At 47.9% G+C, this 21884-nt stretch overlaps 2 protein-coding genes across 7 annotated transcripts in view; both read right to left on the reverse strand.

Annotated features, from left to right (window-relative positions):
- LOC102083788 (lymphocyte antigen 6 family member E) overlaps nt 1–4670 on the reverse strand; it is a 20657-nt gene extending 15987 nt beyond the window's left edge. For 2 of the 3 annotated variants that reach the window (XM_065054602.1, XM_065054603.1), the window contains exons 1-2: nt 4531–4670; nt 2740–2971 (exon numbers count right to left, since the gene is read on the reverse strand). In XM_065054602.1, coding sequence (XP_064910674.1) covers nt 2740–2971; nt 4531–4539 — 241 coding nt within the window. In that variant the 5' untranslated portion in view covers nt 4540–4670. Of the gene's footprint in view, nt 1–165; nt 464–2739; nt 2972–4530 lie in introns of those variants that run through there. The other variant, XM_065054604.1, reaches the window with a different exon arrangement.
- Nucleotides 4200–21835, reverse strand: TOP1MT (DNA topoisomerase I mitochondrial). 4 transcript variants are annotated; one of them, XM_005504251.3, is made up of 14 exons: nt 21540–21835; nt 20214–20329; nt 17353–17474; nt 16471–16593; nt 15773–15960; nt 14131–14275; nt 12712–12855; nt 11260–11445; nt 10493–10561; nt 9332–9446; nt 8471–8598; nt 7657–7751; nt 5935–6084; nt 4200–5529 (listed from the first exon to the last, which is right to left on the reverse strand). In XM_005504251.3, the coding sequence occupies exons 1-14, from the start codon at nt 21635–21637 to the stop codon at nt 5427–5429; spliced, it is 1782 nt and encodes a 593-aa protein (XP_005504308.2). In that variant the 5' UTR covers nt 21638–21835; the 3' UTR covers nt 4200–5426. The 4 variants fall into 4 exon arrangements, with proteins under 4 accessions (XP_005504308.2, XP_064910668.1, XP_064910671.1 ...); XM_065054596.1 differs by lacking the exon at nt 21540–21835 and adding an exon at nt 20772–21288; XM_065054599.1 differs by lacking the exon at nt 21540–21835 and adding an exon at nt 21025–21285.
- Between the last annotated feature and the right edge of the window lie 49 nt (nt 21836–21884).

The following is a 21884-nucleotide window of genomic DNA, read 5'->3' on the forward strand; positions in this document are numbered from 1 at the left end:
TCCATTTTTACAACATCAAACCTCAAGGGAAGGAAGGAGCAGAGGAAAGACCCTCTGAAAACCCTTCACATTTCTCTTCCTCGTGTCCCCACAGGGGTTTCCCACCTCTCACATATCTCTGCCAGACTACAGCTGGTTTGTTTTCCCCTTAATCCGATCACTCACCAGGGAGCAGATGCAGAGCAGAAGCAGCAGCTCAACAGCAAATGCTCCTCGCTGAGGAGTTTTCCTCACACCCACTTCCCTCTCTGCACCAATTAAGATGAATCAGCCAAAAGCCCATCTCTCCAAACCACCTACGAGTGAGTGAAGGCCCTGTCATTAAGCAGATAAAAGAGCAGATAAGCAGTTTTGACGGCTGTTCTTCCTCAGATCACCTGCCAGGACCTCTTCTCCACCCCATGTAGCCCTGCCAGCCCCCACCACTATGCAAAGCAACTCAAACGAGGAAGCTGATTCACTTTCTTCATCAACAAGGATCAATACTCTGTTGGCTGCGCATCAAGAGCTTGACTCACCCCCAGGAGAAAGCACGACGTGGGAAGGTTTCTGATGAGCGTGGCTCGGTCAAGAGCTTTAGCATCTGCAAAAGATGCACATGTGGAGCTTTATGTTCCTCTGTCTTCAGGATGTTGATGCAGAAGGAATAGGCAGGGATGGAGCCCCATGGGAGCCTCTGGTGGCTCAAACAACTTAAGTGGGGAGAGGGTACAGCTCCAAGCTATATAAGTTAATAGAATACTTTGGGTTGGAAGGGATTTTCAAAGCTCATCCCCCCTCTGCCATGAGCAGGGACATCTTCACCCAGATCAGGTTGCTCAGAGCCCTGTCCATCCTGGCCTGGGATGTTTCCAGGGGTGGGGCATCCACCACCTCTCTGGGCAACCTGGGCCAGGCTCTCATCACCCTCAGTGTCAAAAATTTCTTCCTCATATCCAGCCTGAATCCCCTCTCCTTTAGTTTAAAACCATCACCCCTTGTACTATAAGAACAGACTCTGCTAAGAAGTCTGAGCCCATCTTTCTTATTGACCCTTTTTAAGCACTGAAAGGCCACAATAAGGTCTCCCCAGAGCCTTCTCCAGGCTGATTGAGATGGTCCCATCTCCTTTTGACACATCCCTCCAAGGGTCATAAGGCTGGGGTTTGGTGGAAGGGGAAGCTCAGTAGAGCTCATGAAGTTCAGCAGAGTTCTAGATATGGGGCTAAATGATCCCATGCAACAGGGCAGGCTGGAGGGAAGGGAGTTGCTGCCTTCAACTTCTTCCTGGTGGGCAGGTATAGCTACAGATAAGACATAGCCAGACTCTCTTCAGAGGTCCACAGAGAAAGGACAAGCAGCTGGTCACAAGACACATCAAGGGAAATTCCAACCAGATATAAGGGAGAAAAGTTTGCCAGGGCAGTGATTAAGTGCCAAAACAGAGACCCTGGGATGTGGTGGAGGAACCTCTCTCCCTGGAGATACCAAAATCCAGCTGAAGAAGGCACTGAGCAACCCAATTTTGACAACCCCCTTTGACCTTTTGAGCAGGAGGTTGGACTCAAGCCCTCCAGAAGCCTTGTCAAACTTCAGCATTTCTGGGAAGAGTCTGGGCATGGGCAGCAGATGCCAAAGCAAGACGAGAAACTTCTTGCTACCTCCCACCACCCAGAGGTTTCTCGTATCAAAGACTCACAGTATCAGAGCTGTCCTTGTGCCATCAAACAGTGTAAGACATCCCCGTCCCACAGGCAGGGAGAGACACTCTCCAGACCCCAGAAGATTTTTTTTTTTAAAGCATCATTTTAAGCATATCTAGAGCAGCCCTAAGCCTGTCCCAGTATCAGCATGAGCTTAGTTGCTCATAGATTTGCCTTGAGGTCTCATCCCAACCAATATTAACAACAGGCTTTTATGAAAAGCACAACAGTAACCCAAGAATTTACAGAGGAAGGTACCACTTCTGGTTTTGTCTGAAATCAGATATTCCCTTTTCACTTTTTTTTAAGATAAAAAGAAAGAAGAAAGTAATTGCAAAGGAAAAAAAAAATGATAAACTTTTGACCTTGCATTTCACTAGTCAAATACCGGCAAAAAATGCCAGTATCTTGACTTTGGGCTACGAAGTGTCTTAGGCAAAGCACAGGCTTTTCCACGCCTACTGAAAAGGCACTTTAGTGGAGAATCTGAGTTGAAAACATCCCTGGAAGGGCCGAGGCAGGTAAGGTTCACATGAGTAATTCAGCATTGCTTAGAATCACCAAAAAATCCAAAACCAGGAGAGGGAGCATCCTCTCAGAGGTATCTGTGATGGGGTCATGATCCTGCTTCTCCACAGGGCCCTGAGCAGTGGAAAAAACCCATCAGATTGGGCATCAGGCCACAACTGCTGCTTCATGATGCTGTGATGCCAACAGCGAGTAGCTCAACTTCCCCAACCCAAATCTCACTTGCTTATGGCAAACAGCCATGAGGACACTCCCCAGGACTCAGCCTCTATTTAAAGCTTAACTATTTCAAACACATTGTCTTACTCCAGTATGGGTTATTTGATACCTGGTGAAATGTGTGAATTCTCCACCTTGTGCTTGCTTCACACCTCCCATGAACTTAGGCTTCCAATCTTGATTTCACTGAGCTTTTTGACAGAAGTGCCCAAGCCCCATAGAACCGGCTCACAGGACAATACAATCCAGGGTAACACCCTTTGAGAAAAAGATGTTTCATTTAAGCTCCTGAAGAAGAGCCAATAATTACTGTTTGGCTGACACTGGCAGATCTCTGCAGACCTGACTTCCAGAGCATCTGAGCATGGCCAAGGAGCCCCTGCACAGACCCATCTGCCAGCCTGGACCTCCTCATTTGCAGCAGCACAAGAGGCAAACGCGAACTTCATTATCTGAGCTGTCACTGGGCTTGAACCACCTCCATTTTTCTCCAAGCATGGCCATTTGGAGAGAAGCAGGATGCTTTGATAGAGGCAGAGGAGCTGTTGAGGAAAGCACAACCTTTTAAGTATGAAACATTGGCAGCAGCCACTTTTGACATCCACCACCCCAGAAAAATGAACAAACAGAAAACCCCACAAAACAACAACAATGACAAAAAAAAGCCACAAGAGCAAAACAGAGTGAAGATGGACAGGACCATGTGGCACAGCAATTACCCAGCCTTTCCACCTCACTAACCCACAGCACTGACAGGAACCTACTGGACGAGAGGCCAAGGACCAAGTTACTAATTTTCCTAAAAAAATGTAATAGGATTTGCTTTCCAGGGTGATTTTTCCACAGCTCCCCCAGTAGCTGTTCCAACTGCTGCAGCTGCTCTTACTAATGCAGCTCCTTTCTCTCACATGGTGCTTGACAGACATTTTCCTCTAGGAAATACTTAAAAATCTATTGGTTCAATGGAAATCCGCAGTGCTCATCCATTTGCATTTTGCTCTCTATTTTTTGTCCTTCTGGGAAACAGGAGCACTGTTTCACTAAGGGCTTGGCTAGAATTGTTCCTTTGCTCAAGATGGAACTAATCTCTACTACAGTTAGTGGTGAATATTTGCTTTAACCTCTTTCAAAAGCCAGAAAGCATTTAGCAAGGTGGGCAGAAAAACACCTCCATCCATTGGGACCAAACTGGTTACCTCTTGTTTCACAGGTACAAATCCAACATGGGGGTCAATACATGCTTGGCAGCTTGTTTCTTGTGCAGCTGATAACTGGTCTGCTTTTGACAGAAAAGTAAACCTTGCCACCATTCAGTTTTATTTAAATCCCCATTTTAGAAGTTAGTTGCCTTGTTAAAACTGATGTGAGCTCTTGGGCTTGGAGAGATGAACAAGTTGGAGCTTCACAAGCTGTCACATCTCAGCCAAGTGATGGAGCACACCCCAGTGCAGATGAGAGATAAAACAGCTTTGGCTTCATCCACATGTTTTTGCTTTATATTTGTCACAACTCTGCTATCATGCAGCAATTCAATTTTGGTGGCCCAGTTTTGTATATGGGTCCTTAGGGACCAAGCACAAATGGTTTTTGAGATCTGCAGGCAGACTCTTTGCTTCAAGGCAAAGGATTTCCTATCAAGCCTGATCTGTGCAGACAACTGAGCACACACAGACCCCATAATAGAGATTGAGCCCTGGCTCGGATCTCTGCACAGCAGCTCACAGCAGAACCGCACCTTGGATGGGTTATAAAACGGCCTCCAGTCACCAATACTCAGAAAAAAAAAAAATCACTTCTACTTTTAATGAAATGCATTTCAAGTCCCTGATTTCCAACCAAAACAGCAAGTTTAAACACAAAGAGCAAGTGGTTGTAAATGAACACGTGGGAAGCACCGAGAGCTTTGGACTGTAGCGACCTGAACATCAGCCCTGAGATGACAAAAGGCTTTTCTGCCAAAGCAACAGCTTGTTTACACCTGAGATTCTCTGGCATGTAGCTAACTCATGCCAGGTAGATGCTGATATTTGGGGTTTTTTTTCCTCTGAAAAGCAGCCAATTAGGCAGCAAGCACCAACAGTTTAATGCTATCAGTCCCTACCTGCTCCATGCCCAGCAGGAATGAAAAGGGGAGGATGCAGCCTGGTGAACAAGCTGTGATCCAAACACAGGCACAGCTCCAGCGAGGTTGGTACCACTGCACCGTCACATCCCACGGGAACCTGGTCCAACCTCATCCTCTCCCATTGCTGAAATCCATAGTTGGACAGTTTAACTGCAGACACAGTGAGCTGGGCCAGAGCCAAACGAAGCAAGCAGAGGAAAGAAAGAAAGATGTCCTCTCCCAGACCAAGGTTTAACCACATAGGAGTGATTAAAGTACACTTTGCTCATGTCAAGGTGAATTTCATCCCTCCAATGTGAAACCTGTTTTATTCCAGCATCTTCCCCTCTCCTCCTTCTCATGCCATGACAGTTACCCTCTCCCACAACGTTATTTTTTTCCATTTTGACTACCCCTGACCCAATCCCAGATCTTATGCCACAGCTGCCTGTTTCGGTGCTGTCATTGCCTCATGTTTCTCCATCAGGCCAATTCAGAGAGTCAGAAAAGGGCAGAACAGCTCCACTGCATCAAGGAGATAGGATTAGATCTAATCTCATTTTATCAGCACAATTAAGGCTTTCATTCAATCTTCTTTCCCAGCCTCCAGGAGGAGGAAAGAAAAGATCCAAAGCACTTGGCAAATCTGAAGAGGAATTAAAAGTTCACATGAAAGTCACTGCAGTCAGGATGAGTGTCACAAATCAGCAATACCTGTTTCAACCAAAAAAAACCCAAACAATAAATTGGTGTTTTCTTTTGTATACAAGAAAAGGCACAAAATACCTATATCAAACTTTTTCATTACACAACCTGCCAGCCCCGCTCCTGCAACAGCACATAAATAAAGCTTTGCAACAGCACCAAACGAGCACGACGCAACGTGAAATGGCTCAGAATTCAAAGTCCTCATCAGCCATGTCGATTGCCCAGGCAAACTTCTCCCTCTGCGTCTTGTTGTAGATCTTCTCAATGGGCACACCAAACTTCTTGCACCTGTACAGACCACAAGACAGCAGTGGGGATGTGTGACCCATCCCACTCCACTCCCACCACAGATGTCCTCTCTGCTCAGTGTCCAACATCTTTTATCCTTAAGCCAAAGCTCCTTAGGAAATCACCTTTCCAGATTTTTATTGCTAGGGGCACAAAACAACCCCTTCTTGCCCTGAACTCAGAAGGGACATTCTGCAAATGGCTATTTGCAGAAAGGGAAGCATCACCTTTGGACTTTGCTTGCCTGCCCCAATATCTCCAGGGCTTAGGCAGGTTTCTCTGGCCAGATAAATTTTATTCCTTCCCATCAAAGGCTCAGACATGTTTATCCCCTCCCCCAGGCAGGGTTAGGTGATCTGCACATATCTAGAGGAAAATCTGCCCCATAGCGTGCTCAAGACTTACCAAGCTATACTAATCCTGGGGTCCAGGTAATTCAGCTTGGACGTGCCCAGAGCGATCTGCTTGTTCTCCTCCTTGTCCGTGGCTTGGACGTTCAACTTGGCCAGCTGCTCTTCCAGCCGCTTCAACAGCTTCTTTTTCTTCTCCACATTGCTGAGGGCAGAGAAAGAGCAACACAGACAGTATGTTAAAGGGGAAGAATCAAACAGAGGTGAGATACAGAGCAGTTCTAGTCCACTGCTGCCTGGGAGCACAATGGGAAGCCAACAAGCTCCAGCCTACAGCAGCCTCTACACTCACCTTAAGTCCAATAAGGCTTGAGCCTAGAAATACTGCAGAATGGCAAAGTGGAGGATGCCATCCAGCATTAACCCATTTCCCCAAGTACACTGACCTCATAAGACTGTTTTTAAAATAGAATTATTTTTACCAAAGCGGGATAAGTACAAAAGCCAGAACCCAAAGACCACATCCTCAAATCCAGGCTCCATGAGCAACCACCATCTCTAACAACCAGCTCAGCATCTCACCAACACAATGCATGAGCAGAAAAGTGAAACCCCACAATAAAAACTAAAACACAAGCCTTGTTTCTCTCCTCCAGTCTTCTGTTTCTGGGGACCAAGTCACATGTGGGCTCTGGGAAGCGGGGGGGAAAATCTGAGGGTGGTGAGAGCCTGGCCCAGGTTGCCCAGAGAGGTGGTGGATGCCCCATCCCGGGAGACATTCCAGGCCAGGTTGGACAGGGCTCTGAGCAACCTGATCTGGGTGAAGATGTTCAGGCTGATGGCAGGGGTTGTACTGGATGAGCTTTGAAGGTCCCTTCCAACTCAAACTGCTCTATGATTCTATAAAATTTGGACAGACTCTATGCACTGACTACTGCAGAGATCAGACAGCTTACAACCCACCACTCAAGTGTTCCACAAGAAAAGGAAGTATCAAGGTCAACCTGTGTATCCCCAGCTCTGACATCAAGCTCAGTATCCTTATCATCACGGCATTTATAGGACAATTCAAAGCCAGCAGCTTGACTTGAAGTCTCAGTATTCAGCGAGGTGTCCTATCACAAAGAAATGCCCCTGAAGGAGCTCTTCGTAATGCTGCTCTTGGAAGAACAGTCCATAAGACCTCCATCATCCAGCCAGGCTGCCATGGGACAGCAGGCACCTGATATCCAACAAGGATAGAATCATTTTGGTTGGAAGAGACCCTCAACATCATCAAGTACAACCGTTAACCTAACACTGGCACTAAACCATGTCCTTAAGAACCTCATCTAGAGGGCTTTTAAGCAACTCCACAGATGGTGACTCCACCACTGCCCTGGGCAGCCTGTTCCAAGGCCCAACAACCCTTTCCAGGAAGATATTTTTCCCAATATCCAATCTAAATTTCCCTGGTGAAACTTGAGGCAGTTTCCTCTCTTCCTGTTACTTGGAAGAAGAGACCAGCACTGTCCGTACTACAACCTCCTTTCAGGCAGTTCAGAGATCAGAAGGTCTCCCCTCAGCTCCTGTTCTCCAAGCTGAACCCCCCAGGTCCCTCAGCTGCTTCTCATCACACTTGTGCTCCAGACCCCTCACCAGTGCTGTTCCCTTCTCTCAACCCTCTAATATCATGACATGTCAGTTCTGATGAGCTGCATGGAGGGTATCAGACTGCACCACCCCCATCTGCACAGAGATGCCTCCGCAAAAGGGGATTGTAAGAAGAGTCACTCACGCTTTTGCTTTATCATCTTTTGTGTCTTTGAACTCATCTTCAGCATTTTTTAGCTCTTGCTTGGCTTCCTCCACCTGTTGCTTTTTGGCATCAATCTGTGAAGGTACATACAAAGTGAGCACATGGTCCTGTCCTCCTTGAGGGCTTCAGCTGCCTCCCTCTTTCCCTTTGCCACATTGCTCCTCAATTTCTCACTAGCCTGACCCTAGAGCAAATAACTTGCCCCTGCAGCATTTACTGGAGCTCAAGCATTTCTTAGCATCTTGCTAACAAAATCCTTACAGCATAGACGCCAGAAACACTTGAAGCTCTTATTTGTTTATCTTGTGGAACTGCTGGCTCGTGACAGTGCTGGAGTCCTCTGCAAAGTCCAAGCTCACCAGCAGAGCATGAACAAAAGGTGAGGACAATTAAAAGTGACAGTCTGATGTATTTGCATTGCAGACTCATGACATTTCAGATGGTCCTCTTGCAAACAGCCAGATGAGAAAACCAATTTCCCTGGTCCTGAGCCAACTGTGCCAACACAAAAGGCACCCAGCTTGGTTTTAAGACACCAAGTGATGTAAAAAGAACTTCTTTGCCAAGTGTGCTTCATTCAGCATTTGAGCCTACCCCATATCTCTCCACCCTTGGGTTGCTGATGTCTCTGCACTGATTAAAAAAGCCACTCTTCCTGGCTCACTCCCTGTCATGCTTGATTAACGTCACATCTTCAGGCATCAGGTTATTCACCCTCCCTCTTCCCACTCAAAAAAAGAAGAATATCAGAGGTGAGATAAGGTGTGGGGGCTCTCAGTTTGGACTGTCTTACCTTGGCCTGGAGGTTTTGCATTGACTTCTCAAAAGTTTTTGGTATAGACCTCTGATGGTTGCACAGGATGGCCACAGCTCTGTTAGCTCGGTTGTAGGAGAGCAGCTTTCCAGCAACATTGTCGTCAGCTAGAAATAAACTGAAGAATCAGTATTTGACTCTTTTCTAGGAGTTGGAGAATCACGGAATAGTTTGGGTTGGAAGGGACCTTCAGAGCTCATCCAGTGCCACCCCTGCCATGAGCAGGGACATCTTCACCCAGATCAGGTTGCTCAGAGCCCCGTTCAGCCTAGTCTGGGATATCTCCAGGGATGGGGCATCTACTACCTCTCTGGCCAACCTGGGATAGTGTTTTACCATCTTCATTATAAAAAATTTCTTCCTAATGTCTGCCCTGAATCTCCCCTCTTTTAGTTTAAAACCATCACCCTTTGTTCTATTGCAACAGGCCCAGGCTCCTCTGATTTGTTTGCCTTTCCCACCCTTTCTCAGGGGAGATCAGTACTGGTTGTTGAAACTGGTGAAGGACACTTAAGCATCACTGAATTTGATACTGTGCTTTATCACTTAGGTACCCAAGGCCATCAAAAATAATGTGACCACCAGCAAAACAAAGGAAGGAAAAAAAAAATACATCTTGGCTATTAATTGGCCAAGGTGTTGCTGAGCAGGTAATGGTTTTTCACTAGGCATGGTTCCCAACATGCTGCACGCCCCCATAAGTTACATCCCATCCTACAACTTGGTGCACAACCTGCCAAGGAGGAGCAGGTAGTTCTAGGGACCCCAAGGCAATGGATGGACATCTCTGAGCTCACTGGCCACACAATGCAGCTGCTGATACCAGTCTTAGTAACTCACGGTTAGTGAGCGCTTTGAGCTGCTCCTGCAGGGTGATGGAGGCATTGTAGGTCCTGAACACTTTGGCAGTCAAACCATCCATCAGTTTCTGGAGGTGTTTGTTCAAGATGCATGTCTGGTAGAAGGAAGAAATTACAAAGTAGGGAGAAGGAAGGAAGAGAAGCAGCAGAAGCCAGGACAATAAATCACTTGCTTTTCAGACAATCACCTTCTGCCTAAGCAATTTAATTAGGTATTAAGTCTCCTGTAGCTTGCAGATCTACTTGAGGGCTAAGGCTCTCGTCTACCAAGAACTGGTACAAATTCCACCTAAACCCACAAATAAATTATCTGGAAGTCAACAATTTCTGCCCATCTATGTTCAAGAGGGCGGGCATCCAATATCATATCTGGGGCTTCAGTTGGGCTGGAAACAGGAGATGCAAAGAGGAGTCATCTGGGGTTTGGATGAAGGCTTATTTGTACCAAGAAAGCTTATCACAGATAAATCCTATATAACCAGAGAGAAGCAGGCTCTTCAGAGGAAAGACGGGCAAGGGGCTTTGTAAGGGATGTGAGCAGAAGGGGAACATAGGTGGCAGCACCCCATATTCCATCCTGAGGTAGAGGAGGAAGGAGGTTTTTGCAGGGAAGTAGCTCTGGAAGAAAAGCTGCAGCACATTTCTCCAACAGCTCTGTGCTTTGGCAGCCTCTCATACTTCTGCTGAGCCCCAGCAAGGTGCAAAAGCATTGAACAGCCAAGGTTTGACACCCCTAGAAATGCCCTGAGCAACATGTGTCTGGGCAGGCCTTTCCAGGCTAAAGAAAGCCCAAGCAGATGAGTTAGAGGAGGGAAGGAGCAGAAAGCCACCTCCTTAGCAGGGACATGGGCTACTTGTGGGTGCAGGCAGGCAGCCAAGCCTGCATTCAGAGAAGCAGAGATGCTACCAGTGCAGAAAGAGGATGGAAAATAAAAATACAATTAAAAAAATCACATCATCCCAAGAGGGTGTTGAAACAGTTACAGTGGTGTCTGTGGAGACATTAAAACCAGGGTAAGAGATGACACTGATGTAGCACCACAGCCTGGCAACCTGCATGCTGGATGGGGCTGTCATGGGTTATCTTCTACTCCCTCTGGGCCACCAGTGCCATTTCAAAAGCTTAGAGGTGACAACTCACACTGAGCTGGTCAAAGAGGTCATCTGCTGGATCCTTGTTTTTCATGAACATCTTCAGGTTCTTGAACACCTAAAGAGGAAGAAAGGACAGCTCTGATCAGAGACAAGGAGAAAATTGGTCTCAGACATCTCCCTCATTTCGATCTACCTTTTCATTCAGACAGACTCTGACTCAGACTGGTGCAGTACACATCCTACCACACCAGCCTTCTCAACTTCATGGGATAACAGAAGAGTTTGGGTTGGAAGGGACCCATCCAGCCTGGACTTGAATGTCACCAGGGATGGGGCATCTACCACCTCTCCAGGCCAGTACTTTTGTAAAAAGATGTCTTCTTCATGCATATCCTGAATCTCCCTTCTTTCAGTTTAAATCTGATATCCCTGGCACTCCAGTTTCCCAAAAACCACAATTAAAATAATCTATCCCATGGGCAAAGCAAAAAATAAAATATCAATGAGGACAGTTCAAGTACTAATGCCCACTAGTCAACTGAGGATGCTCCAGAAGGAGACAGGACTTCTCTCTCACGGTTCACTGAGTCAGACAACCTTGAAAACATTATCTCAGCATGTGTGTCCTCATCACCCAGCACCATTTCATCTCACAAACATGCTGTCATCATAGTGTTTAAGCAGAGGAGGCATCTTTGCAATGGATTTCAAATGCAGATTTGGGGCTGATAACCATAGAGTGAACCAAGCAACCTAACTAACCCTACACCCCATTGCCATGCTGGCCACTGCCTCCATTTCTTTCCCACTCACCGGCTTCTCCACAGACACTTTGTTGTAGTAACGGATAGAGTCTTTCCCAAGGAAGTCGAACTCCACGACGTGCTCCTGCCCATCCAACTCCCGGTGCAGTTTGATGTGCTCCACACGCAGCGAGCAGCAGCCAACTGTGTCCGCGGTCTCCCCTTCCTCCTTCTCATTGCCAGCTCGCAGGGCCAGCTGGAAGGAGAAAATTAATCCATCCCAGTCCAACATAATCATAGAATAGTTTGAGTCAGAAGGCACTGTCAAAGTTCATCTAATCCAACCCCTGCCATGAGCCCGGACATCTTCACTCAGATCAAGTTGCTCAGAGCCCTGTCCAGCCTGGCCTGGGATGTCTCCAGGGATGGTTCATCCACCACCTCTCTGGGCAACCTGGGCCAGGGTTTCACCACCCTCAGGGGCAACAATTTATTCCTGATGTCTAGCCTGAATCTCCCCTTTTTTAGTTTAAAACCATCACTCCTTGTCCTATTGCAACAGGCTCTACTAAAAAGTCCATCCCCAACTTTCTTGTTGGCCCCTTCAGCAGAGCCTTCTGCAGGCTGAACACCTGAACTCTCTCAGCCTGTCCTCCCAGCAGAGCTGTTCCAGTCTTGGATCATTTCTGTGGCTCCTCTGGCCTCTCTCCAGCAGGTCCATGTCCATCCTGTGCTGAGGACCCCAGAGCTGGACCAGCACTGCAGCGGGGGTCTCACCAGAGAGGGGCAGAGGGGCATAATCACCTCCCTTGACCTGCTGGCCATGGTCCTTTTGATGCAGCCCAAAATACAACTGGCTTTCTGGGCTGCAAGTGCATGTTGCCGGCTCATGTCCAGTCTTTCATTCACCAGTACCCCCACAGGTCCTTCACCACAGGGCTGCTCTCAATCCTTTCATTCCCCAGCCTGTATTGATACTGGTGATTGCCCTAAACCACATGCTTGGCCTTGTTGAACCTCCTGAGATTCACACAGGCCCACTTCTCAAGCTTGTCTAGTTCCCTTGGTTATAACAGTTATAACACCAAGGGATGCACAGGGGAATCTTTCTCAGGACAGTGCCTCATCTAAATTGTTGCTGGGACCCTCGTGGAAACCAAGCAGTGACTGCCTCCAGCAAGAGGTTATTTCCCTGCTTTAAGAAATCCTAAAATATCCCCCCAGAATAAAGTTATCTAGCTCTCCAGTGGGGCCTTTGCCATCATGCAGAGACACACATGCAGGTAAAGTCCAGGAAGGACAGCACAGCCCCCGCACTGCCACACAACTGCATCCTCATACAAGCATCAGCAGATAGAAGGAGTCACCATTCTCCATGACCATTGCCAGATGCCACATGGGGAGCAACCCTGGCTTGTACAACCAGCAGACACCAAAAAATACACAGGGTGGTGTGGGTCACGTAAGCTAAATCCCAACCTCCACAAGGGGAACCTTGAGGCCAAGGTGAGGGTGTAGATACCTTATCAATGAAGTACAGGGCCACTGCCCTTTGTCGGTTCTTCATCTCCTTCGACTTCCAATCAGCTCGGTACTGAGCACGGATTTTCTGGACAACATCCTTTAAGCGTCGGGCTACCTCATACTTATGCCAGTCTTTCTCCCCCTGGAAAAAAAGAGGCCAAGGCTCACTGTCTCATCTGCCTTCTGCCCCTACCAGTCAGACCATGTTCTGGGAACACCTCAAGCATCTAAATACCCAATAAATCACAGTGGTTTCTTGAGAAAAATCCAAGCGGAAAAAAAAAAAAAAAAAAAAATCAGAGCAGAAACAGCTCATCTAGGTTTTCTGTGCCCTCTGCTGGCTATGCTGGACCTTGGACCTGGCCAATTCTGTGCTGCTCACAGTCTGCAGATGTTCTCCACCAGGTAGGAGCCAGCACACAGCAAGTGGTCAAGCACCGTATGGCCATGGCCACTCTGCTGCCTTGACACCACGAACATGGACTGACACAAAGCACTTGCTCAGTTGTGCCCAACTTGTACAGTTCCCTTATTTAATTTGAGGACTGAAAATAGCCTTAAATCACCTTTCCCTCCCCACCATGTTCACTCCCTCCCTCATGGCACTACAGATGGTGATCCCAGCTCTCCCTAGCCTTTGTTTACTGGCATAAATGAATTTAACCCCATAGACTCAGGTCCTTGTCAACCCTCTCAGCCCTTGTCTGGCTCTTGACATCCTTCCCTGGACACAGAGGAGCAGCACAACAGATGGATGGCTCTGCCATGCACAAATCCTTTCCCTGGAACAGGCTTGATGCTTAACAATCACAGAGCCATTTTAGTTGGAAAAGGCCCTCAAGATCATTGAGTCCAACTGGTAACCCAACACTGGCACTAACCCATGTTCCTAAGAACCTCATCTCCACATCTGTTCAACCCCTCCAGGGACAGTGACTCCACCACTGCCCTGGGCAGCCTGTTCCAATGCTTGACAACCCTTTCTATGAAGACATTTTTCTTAACATCCAATCTAAACCTCCTCTGGCACAACTTGAGGCCATTTCCTCTCATCCTATCACTTGCTACTCAGGAGAACAGACTGAACTCCCCTCATTACAAACTCCTTTCAGGCAGTTGTAAAGAGCAGGAAGGTCTCCCCTCAGCCTCCTGTTCTCCAGGCTGATCTCCCCACGTCCCACAGCTGCTTCCCATTTCTGTCTATTTTCCCTCATCACCCAATAGAACACCCACTAATTTAGTGTACCCCCTTTTTTTTTTTTTTTTTTTTTTTTGCCAGGGGGTGCTAGGGGCAGGGAAAAACACATTTAGTTCCTATGCCACATCTCTGCTTTGCTTTCCCCTGATCTTTCCACCTGGCAAAAAGCCAGTAGTCCAAAAAGCAACAGCTCTGCCTGAACAGCAGCATCATTCCAACCTTCAGCTTGGAGCTGGGGTTCAGCATGATGTACTTTAAAGTATTCTGGATGTTTTCTGTCCACGAGGCCAGCCAGGTAACTGTGTTGTCGAAGCGCACTTCCTTCCACTTGTGTCCTTCTGGTGGCTTGGGGATCTTTGAGTTCCTGTGGGCAGAACAGGATTACAGTCCTGAGATCATGAAGAAGAAACAGGTCATCAGCTCAACTGCTGCTCTACTGTAAGCCAAGGATAGTCAACATTTTGCAGCATTACTTGCAGAAAACATACGGCCCACCCAAAACTGCTCCACAACATGATCAGGTCTTTATCCTTTAGATGCTGGGAACAACAGGACAACTTGCTGGGTTGGTGGGGGGTGTTTTGAATCAAGGCCAAAAGGTGTCCGTGTGGGTGGTTAAGGCCAGTCCAACTCATAGCTTAGAGGGCAAAAGCTCTTAACCCAGACACTGCTTTTCCTCCCTCTGGTGACAACTTCCAGACAGCACAGGGGACCCATAAAATGAGGAGGAATGGCCTATTAGGAAGAGGAGCAAAGGACTTACTGCAGACTTCCAGTGCTTAAAAGGGGCAAATAAGGAAGACAGGGACAGAGTTTTAGCAGAGCGTGTTAGGACAGGACAAGGGGCAATGGCATTAAATTAGAAGAGAAGAGATTAATGGTAGACATGAGGAAGAAATTTTCACTACTGAGGGTGGTGAAACGCCAGCCCAGGTTGCCCAGAGAAGTGGATGGGGCTCTGAGAAACCTGATCTGGGTGAAGATGTCCCTGCTCATGGCAGGCATGGGACTGGATGAGCTTTGAAGGTCCCTTCCAACCCAAACTATTCTACGATTCTGTGAGCAAGGATGGCTGCTGGAAATGGAGGTAAGGACAAAGACTGCAGATAAGGAGACAGGCACAGATGTTTTAGACAGACTGGGACAGCAACATCCTGTCCTGTGACTGTCAAGATTTTGTGACAGTCCTGGTTTTGGTAAGCCCTTCAAATTCAACCTCTTTGGTAGATACGGGCTGATGACACCTGGTTTTTGAGCAGAGGGTCTGGGTATGATGTTCTCACTTTTAATGATGGGGAAGAACCTGCCTCTCGAGGGTAGTAAAATATCAGCCCAGGTCATCCAGCACGGTGGTGGATGCCCCATCATTGGAGACATCCCAGGCCAGGCTCTGAGCAACCTAATCAGAGTGAAGATGACCCTGCTCATGGCAGGGCTTGGACTGGATGAGCTTGGAATGCCCCTTCCAACCCAAACTATTCTGTGACTCCATAACAAGAATTATAGAACTGTCCCTTCTTCAGGGAGACTGTAGGAGCACTGCAGCTTTTGCAGTTGATGTTTGGTGAACAGTGCAGGCAACAGTGAGAGATGGTCACTGCTGAGCAGCTTCCCTGCCTGCTCATCCCTGAACATCCCCAGAGAAATAAAGTTCAAACCTAACTGCAAAGCAGATATTTGGAGGTGAACAGGAGGCGATACGAGGTCTTCAGTGAGCTCAAGCCTGACGGTGGACAAAGCAGTGATTGTAGGAGGGGAAAACAAAAACCACCACAGCTCCAAACAGAGAAGATGTGCTGTTTATCCCACTCCCAAATGCAACTCAGCTTTTGGAAGCTCAGCTCTTCCCAAGGAGACTCACTTGCTGCAGTTGATGATAACGTCCTCTGGCATGATCCTCTTCTTCAGCATGCCCATTTTGGGGTGGTCACCACGTCCACGGAACAGCCCCGGTGGCTCAGTTTTGAAGTTGCCTATCTTCTCCCGGTGCCCATCAAGGATGCAGTACCCGTACTCCTCCTGGATCTTGTCTGCCTCTTCCTTCAGTTTCTGAAACGAGCACCATCCCACAGGATGAAACCAAAACCCCATGACTCTTGCCTACCTATTGTTACCCTCCTTTCCCAGGAAAAAGCAAGGCTGGAAAGGTAGAGTTCAAAGGAGAAAGATATGGGCATAGGCCCAAGTCCATTCCCAACAAAAGGCTCATTCTCCACCCACTTCGCAAACCCTCATGGTGATGCAGTCCCCACAGGAGACACTGATGGAGCAAAGTCTGTGTGTCACCAGCCCCTTAGCAAGGTCCACCATCCTCTGGACAGGGCAGGGCCCCAAACCATGGTCCAAGGATGACTGGTACCCTACAAAGCCATGAAACACTCAGCCTCTGCAGATAGAGGGGTGTGATGGTCATGGAGAAATGGAGTTAGTCGAAAGGACAAATAAGTCCCAGGTCAGGGCATAACACCAGGAAAGGAGAGAAACAGGAGCTGAAATACCCCAAGGTGGTCCCAAAAAACATGTCAGCCAGCCCCAGATATCATAGAAAACATTCCTCACCTGCTTCTCCTCTTTGGAGAGTGCTTTCCGTGCCTCACTTTTGTCCACAAAATACTTATGAATCTCACTGAAGTCACACTTGTCCAGGTCTGTGATTATCTTCTGCTCCATCAAGGTCATCTCCTGAGTGAGAGATGAGAGGGGCTGGGTAAAGCCAGGAAGTAAAAATCAAATCTGCACAGAGCTGCTGCCTGTGCTTCTGCTTTACAAAGAAGGAAAGAGATCTACATGTCAGGTCTTCAGAAAAATATCAGAAGGAAGCTGCCACCCCACCTGTCCCAGCCACATCCACCCAAGGATGGACAAAGCTGCCACGGCAGGAAGCCAAGCTGACTATAGACACCTGAGCCTGCACCCACAGCCAGCTCTGGGGTGGAGAAACCTCCAGCCCCTGCTGGGGAAACAAAAGGTCCACAAGCAGCTTGCAGGAGCTGAAGAAATCACGACAAAGATATCTGAAACATGTAAATTTGCCCCAGTAAAGGGTCTCAGTTTCACTTGTGGACTAAGCCATGGTGCTGTGGGACCGTGATGTTAATCCTTCATCAGGAAACATGCCCCAAGCAGCTCTCAGAGCTGTTTGCAAGACCTAAAACTTGCTTTCTTTAGTAACATCACTAAAACTCTGAGGGGGCAACATGAAGCACTGCAGGATGCTGCAGACAGCAAGGCCCAGCCAAAACCCACAAGGAGCAAGGAAATAAGTCATGAAATTTAGAATCTCATAGTTATATGATTATAAATAAAAAAGTAAGCCACAAAAAACCCCTCATTCCCTCCCATCCCACACTATAGCCCATAGTCTCCCTGAGGATGAAGGGTTTAATGCTGAAAGTTTAATATGGAGGATGGGCAGTGAGGAAGCCCCTGCAGGTAAAGTACCTTCCTCCAGTCATTGAAGAAGTTGTTCTGGAAGATCTCCTTGGTCGTGTATTCATGATCAAGCATTTTGGCATAGAAGGTGGCAATTTCCTCCGTGGCCAGGCTCAGCTTCAGGGGTTTGCCTAGGAAGACAGAGGACCTTTAGTTATGTGGACAACCCAAACCTACAGCCACATGTTACTAGGCTCATCATGGTGCCAAAACATGGACATGGGGCAAGAACAGACACTGGGGGGACTGCAGCATCCTCCTGCACTAGGTACAGCATCATCTGCAGATCAATACCCAGAGCACCAGGCACAGCAGGATGTTGTTGCAGCCCATCTGTGATCACACGCTTCATCATCATCTCCAGGAGAGCGTAAATCCTGATTTATGTTAAGGTCATTGAGCCATAGGGCTTTCAGCAGCCACAATGCTGTGATGAATCCCAAACTAAGGGGTCCACAGGACAACACAGAAAAGTTTGCTTTCTGACCACAATCACTTCCAGGACCACACACTTGGAAAGGCTTCATCTCAAAGGCTTTCCCACATAGATGGAGCAATCATGGGAAGCTCAAAGCTGAGATTTGTGCAAGAGATATAGATGCAAGAGCCTCTCATGGTTGACTATTTCTAGGAGGTGGCAAAACCACCATCCCCTTCTGAGCTCTTTGGCAAGAGCAATCAAGTCTAGTGAACCCAAGGAACACCTTGGCTCTCCCAAGGAGGCCAATACTTTTAAATAGCTTTTCTAGGCAAGCTGCAGAAAAATCATCCTGCAGAGCTCCAGGGGATGGTGTGATCCTACCTGCACCAGACACCTTGGTTTCTGGGGTTCCTGACCTCCACCTGAACTATAGGGCATGGTGGGTCACATCCTTATAGCAGCCCCACAACAACTTACATACACCAGTTCAGCCATGGTCCCCTTCCTATGTGGGGTGGTTGCCTGTTCATAAACACTTCTTTATCCAAGAATGGTGACACCTTTTAGCAAATGAACCAGCGTCACCCAAGATCTGAGGCCAAAGCCACCAGCTTAGATGCAACCAACACAGATAGGTCTCCAACTGCTCAGAAACAACAGAGAAGGTCCAAACCCTGTGCAGGACTTGATACAACTGCCAAGGCCCTCATAGGGCCAAAAAAAGTCTCTTACAGGCCGATGGATGTCCCAGCAGTGCCCTCTGGTGACTTGCCAAGAAACCTCATTTCCCCAGACTGGCCTCTTTTTTCTCCTACTGTAAATAAATCCACAATGTATACAAAGCCCCAGTGAGGGGGCTGAAGAGGACCAAGACTCCATGGGGCTGTGGTCTCTTCTCATCTCCAGCATCCTTTGGTCAAGCTCCAAGGTATTTGTTGCCTCCTCAGGCTGCTCCTCACAGGCTCCCATGGAAGTGGTGGCGCCACCATCCCTGGAGGTGTTTAAAAGGTGTTTAGATGAGGTCCTTGGGGACATGGTTTAGTGCTAGAGTTCGGTTAGGTTATGATTAGACTTGATGATCTTGAGGGTCTCTTCCAAACGAAGCGATTCTATGACTCCTTCCCTTGATCTGTCAGAAAACACTCCAGGGATGAAGCTGAGAGCGGGGAGGAAAAGATAACCCAGCAGGCATGGCAGGAAACCAAGGGGGAGAGCAGAGACCTGGATCTGTCGTGTCAAACTCAGCCCCTCATCGATGCAATAAGTGGCTGTAAGTTGATGTGCAGTGACTATGGGGACAACACCAGGAGCCATGACCAAAGAGCTCAGAGCAGCCCAGGCAAACCCTTCAACAACTTTGGCTAGTGGTTGGACTTGAGGGTCTTTCCTAAGCAAAATTATTCCATTATTCCATCTTGGAGTATAAGTGGTGTGTCCATCACTGAGGCCATGGGACAGGGAAACTGCAGTTCTCAAAAGCAAAAATCTAATTTTCCCAGCTTGCAGGGAAACAAGGCATGAGTTAACTTAAAGCTCAAACCCCGAATGTACCCTAATGACAAAAAAAAACTTGTTTTTTCTCTCCAGTCCATCTTCAGAAGAGATACACAAGGATTTCACATGAAGTACTGTGTCCAGCTCTGGGGTCCTCAGCACAAGACAGACATGGACCTGTTGGAGAAGGGCCAGAGGAGCCACAGAAGTGATCTGAGGCTGGAACAGCTCTGCTGGGAGGACACACTGAGAGAGTTGGGGTTGTCCAGCCTGAAGAAGAGAAGGCTCCAGGGAGACCTTATTGCAGCCTTTCAGTACTTAAAATGGCCAATAAGAAAGATGTGGACAGACTTTTTAGCAGGGCCTGTTGTGACAGAACAAGGGGTGATGGTTTTAAACTCAAAAGACATGAGATTCAGACTGGATATGAGGAAGAAGTTATTGCCCCTGAGGGTGGTGAGAGCCTGGCCCAGGTTGGCCAGAGAGGTGGTGGGTGAATCATCCCTGGAGATGTCCCAGGGCAGGCTAGATGGGGCTCTGAGTAACCTGAGCTGGTGAAGATGTCCCTGCTCATGGCAGAGGTGGCACTGGATGAGCTTTGAATGTTCCTTCCAACCCAAACTGTTCTATGGCTTCAGGCAACAGCATTGACATGAATTGCTTCATCTCAAGGAACTCAGGGTCCAGCTCCACCACTCTGTCTCCTGCAGCCATAAGAGGCTCATTAGTTTTCCAGTAAATCCATAACTCCCACCAGATGCAAAACCCTCCAGCTTTAACCCAGGGTTCAGTCTTTATCCAATAAGATATTTAAGCTCTTTAATCATTTGTGGTCTCCAATACTTGCCCTGCCCCGTCCCGCCCCCCCCCCCCAACCATACAAGAGAAGATTACAGCTCTTTGTCCAGGTAGGACAACTCCATGTGCCCCAGGTCCCATTGTAAGGTGGACATACCATCATAATAAAACTGCACATCGTCGGGCAGTGGCTCGTAGAGGGGGGCAAAGTAGGGTCCTCTGTGCTCCAGCTGGGTCCACTTCACTCCATCTTCTTTCTTCTCCTCTTCCCACCTGGAAGAGACGCACAGGAACCCATGAGACCATTACAACCCTGGGGTCTGGGACCTCCTCCCAAGCTCACCCTGGGAAGATGCTTTGAGCAGCGACGGTCAACACAAAACTCATGTGAAATCCTGTTGTCCCTGCTACTGCCTCAGTTTCCCCATTCTTTCAAAGAAAGGCTGCAATGCAACCCAAGGAAAGGTGTCTTGAGGAAAGGGATATGCTTGGTGCGGTGACACAGAGGGACACCAAAGGGGTGAGACTAAAGGGGTGGATCAGTCAAACAAAATCATGTGCACAAGTAGACACCCCACTGCCAAGCCATGAAAACTGTTCATTTCGCACAGAAAGGGCTAAAAGCACTAAAATGCTCCCTCTCCAACAGCCCTCATTGCCTCCTTTTTCTTTTAAACAGCATTAAACATTTAAACAAACAAACAAACATACCAACCCCCAAAGGTTCAGAGATTCATGTGCATATGCCAGAAACAGGCAGCACGTAACATTCATGAATATTTATGCCTGTGATTTTAATGCAAATAACATCTTAAAGCAACTCTTCCCCCCCCATCCAGAGCAAACAGGATTTTAAAGTCATTGCAAGCTTTAGCTGTTAAAAGAATATCTTTTAACTTAAATAAATAAATAAATAAAAAGGCAAAACAGGCATCCTAAAAAATCAGAATAGCATTAAAAGAAATAACCCAGGTCAGGAGCAGAGGAAAAATTCCGCTGGAAGAGCGGTGCTGACAGCAGGTCATGGGACTGGCAGGGGATTCTGCACCCCTGCAGCTCAGCACCAGCCCATTAACCCCAGCAGCTCCAGGAAAACAAGGATTGAAGTGAAAAGACAGCAAGGTTTAACCCTTGGGGGGAAGAAGAACAAAGGAAAAGAAAAATGAAAAGAAAAAGAAAAAAGAAAGCTCGATTTTCTCGCTCAGCAGTGCCCCGGAAGTATTTCTGACCTTCCTCCTCCCCATGGGAAGCGGGGTGGAATAAATTAAATGCTTCAAAATGTGCATTGTGCCAAGAAAACAGAGGGAAAAATATAAATAAACATTTATATATAAAAGAAAAAAAATAATTAACAAGATACAGAGAACTTGGCTGAAAGTACTTGAGAGACAGGCGGGCGCAAGCGTGACTTGCAGAATGCAGCAAGGGCTCTGTATCTCCTCCCAAATCCATGCGATCCCCCCATCCCATTGCCCACACTCACCTGTCGCAGCCCCCTGAGTCCTGCCGCAGGCAAACAGGGGTGAACCGGGGGTGACGGACCCTGCGGCCGAGCAGCGAGGAGGCGAGACACCGGTACATGCCACCAATGACCCAGGGGGACGATGGGGCTGGTTGGGTGTGCAAGTCACGCCGAACATCCTGTCCCAGCACCCCGCTACCCACCGGGACATGGTGGTGCCCAAGGCATGGCCATGAGAAGCCACCACTGTGTCCAAACTAGTCCAGACTCTGGCACTCCCCACGTGCCAGGGCACCACAGCCTTGTGGGAAATGTAGTCCCTGAGTGTGTTTTTTGGGGACAAAACTGCTGTAAACGGAGTTAATG

This window comes from Columba livia, chromosome 2 (genome assembly GCF_036013475.1).
Source record: "Columba livia isolate bColLiv1 breed racing homer chromosome 2, bColLiv1.pat.W.v2, whole genome shotgun sequence".
In the NCBI taxonomy this organism is placed as follows: Eukaryota; Metazoa; Chordata; class Aves; order Columbiformes; family Columbidae; genus Columba; species Columba livia.

Excerpts from the sequence above, each read along its gene's own strand:
- TOP1MT (XM_005504251.3), bottom strand. The coding sequence starts at position 21,637 with ATGTACCGGTGTCTCGCCTCCTCGCTGCTCGGCCGCAGGGTCCGTCAC. Across the intron at positions 9,447-10,492 it reads ACCTCTTTGACCAGCTCAGT|ACATGCATCTTGAACAAACA; the intron begins GTGAGTTGTCAC and ends TCCTTCTACCAG. Across the intron at positions 7,752-8,470 it reads TGCAAAACCTCCAGGCCAAG|ATTGATGCCAAAAAGCAACA; the intron begins GTAAGACAGTCC and ends GTACCTTCACAG.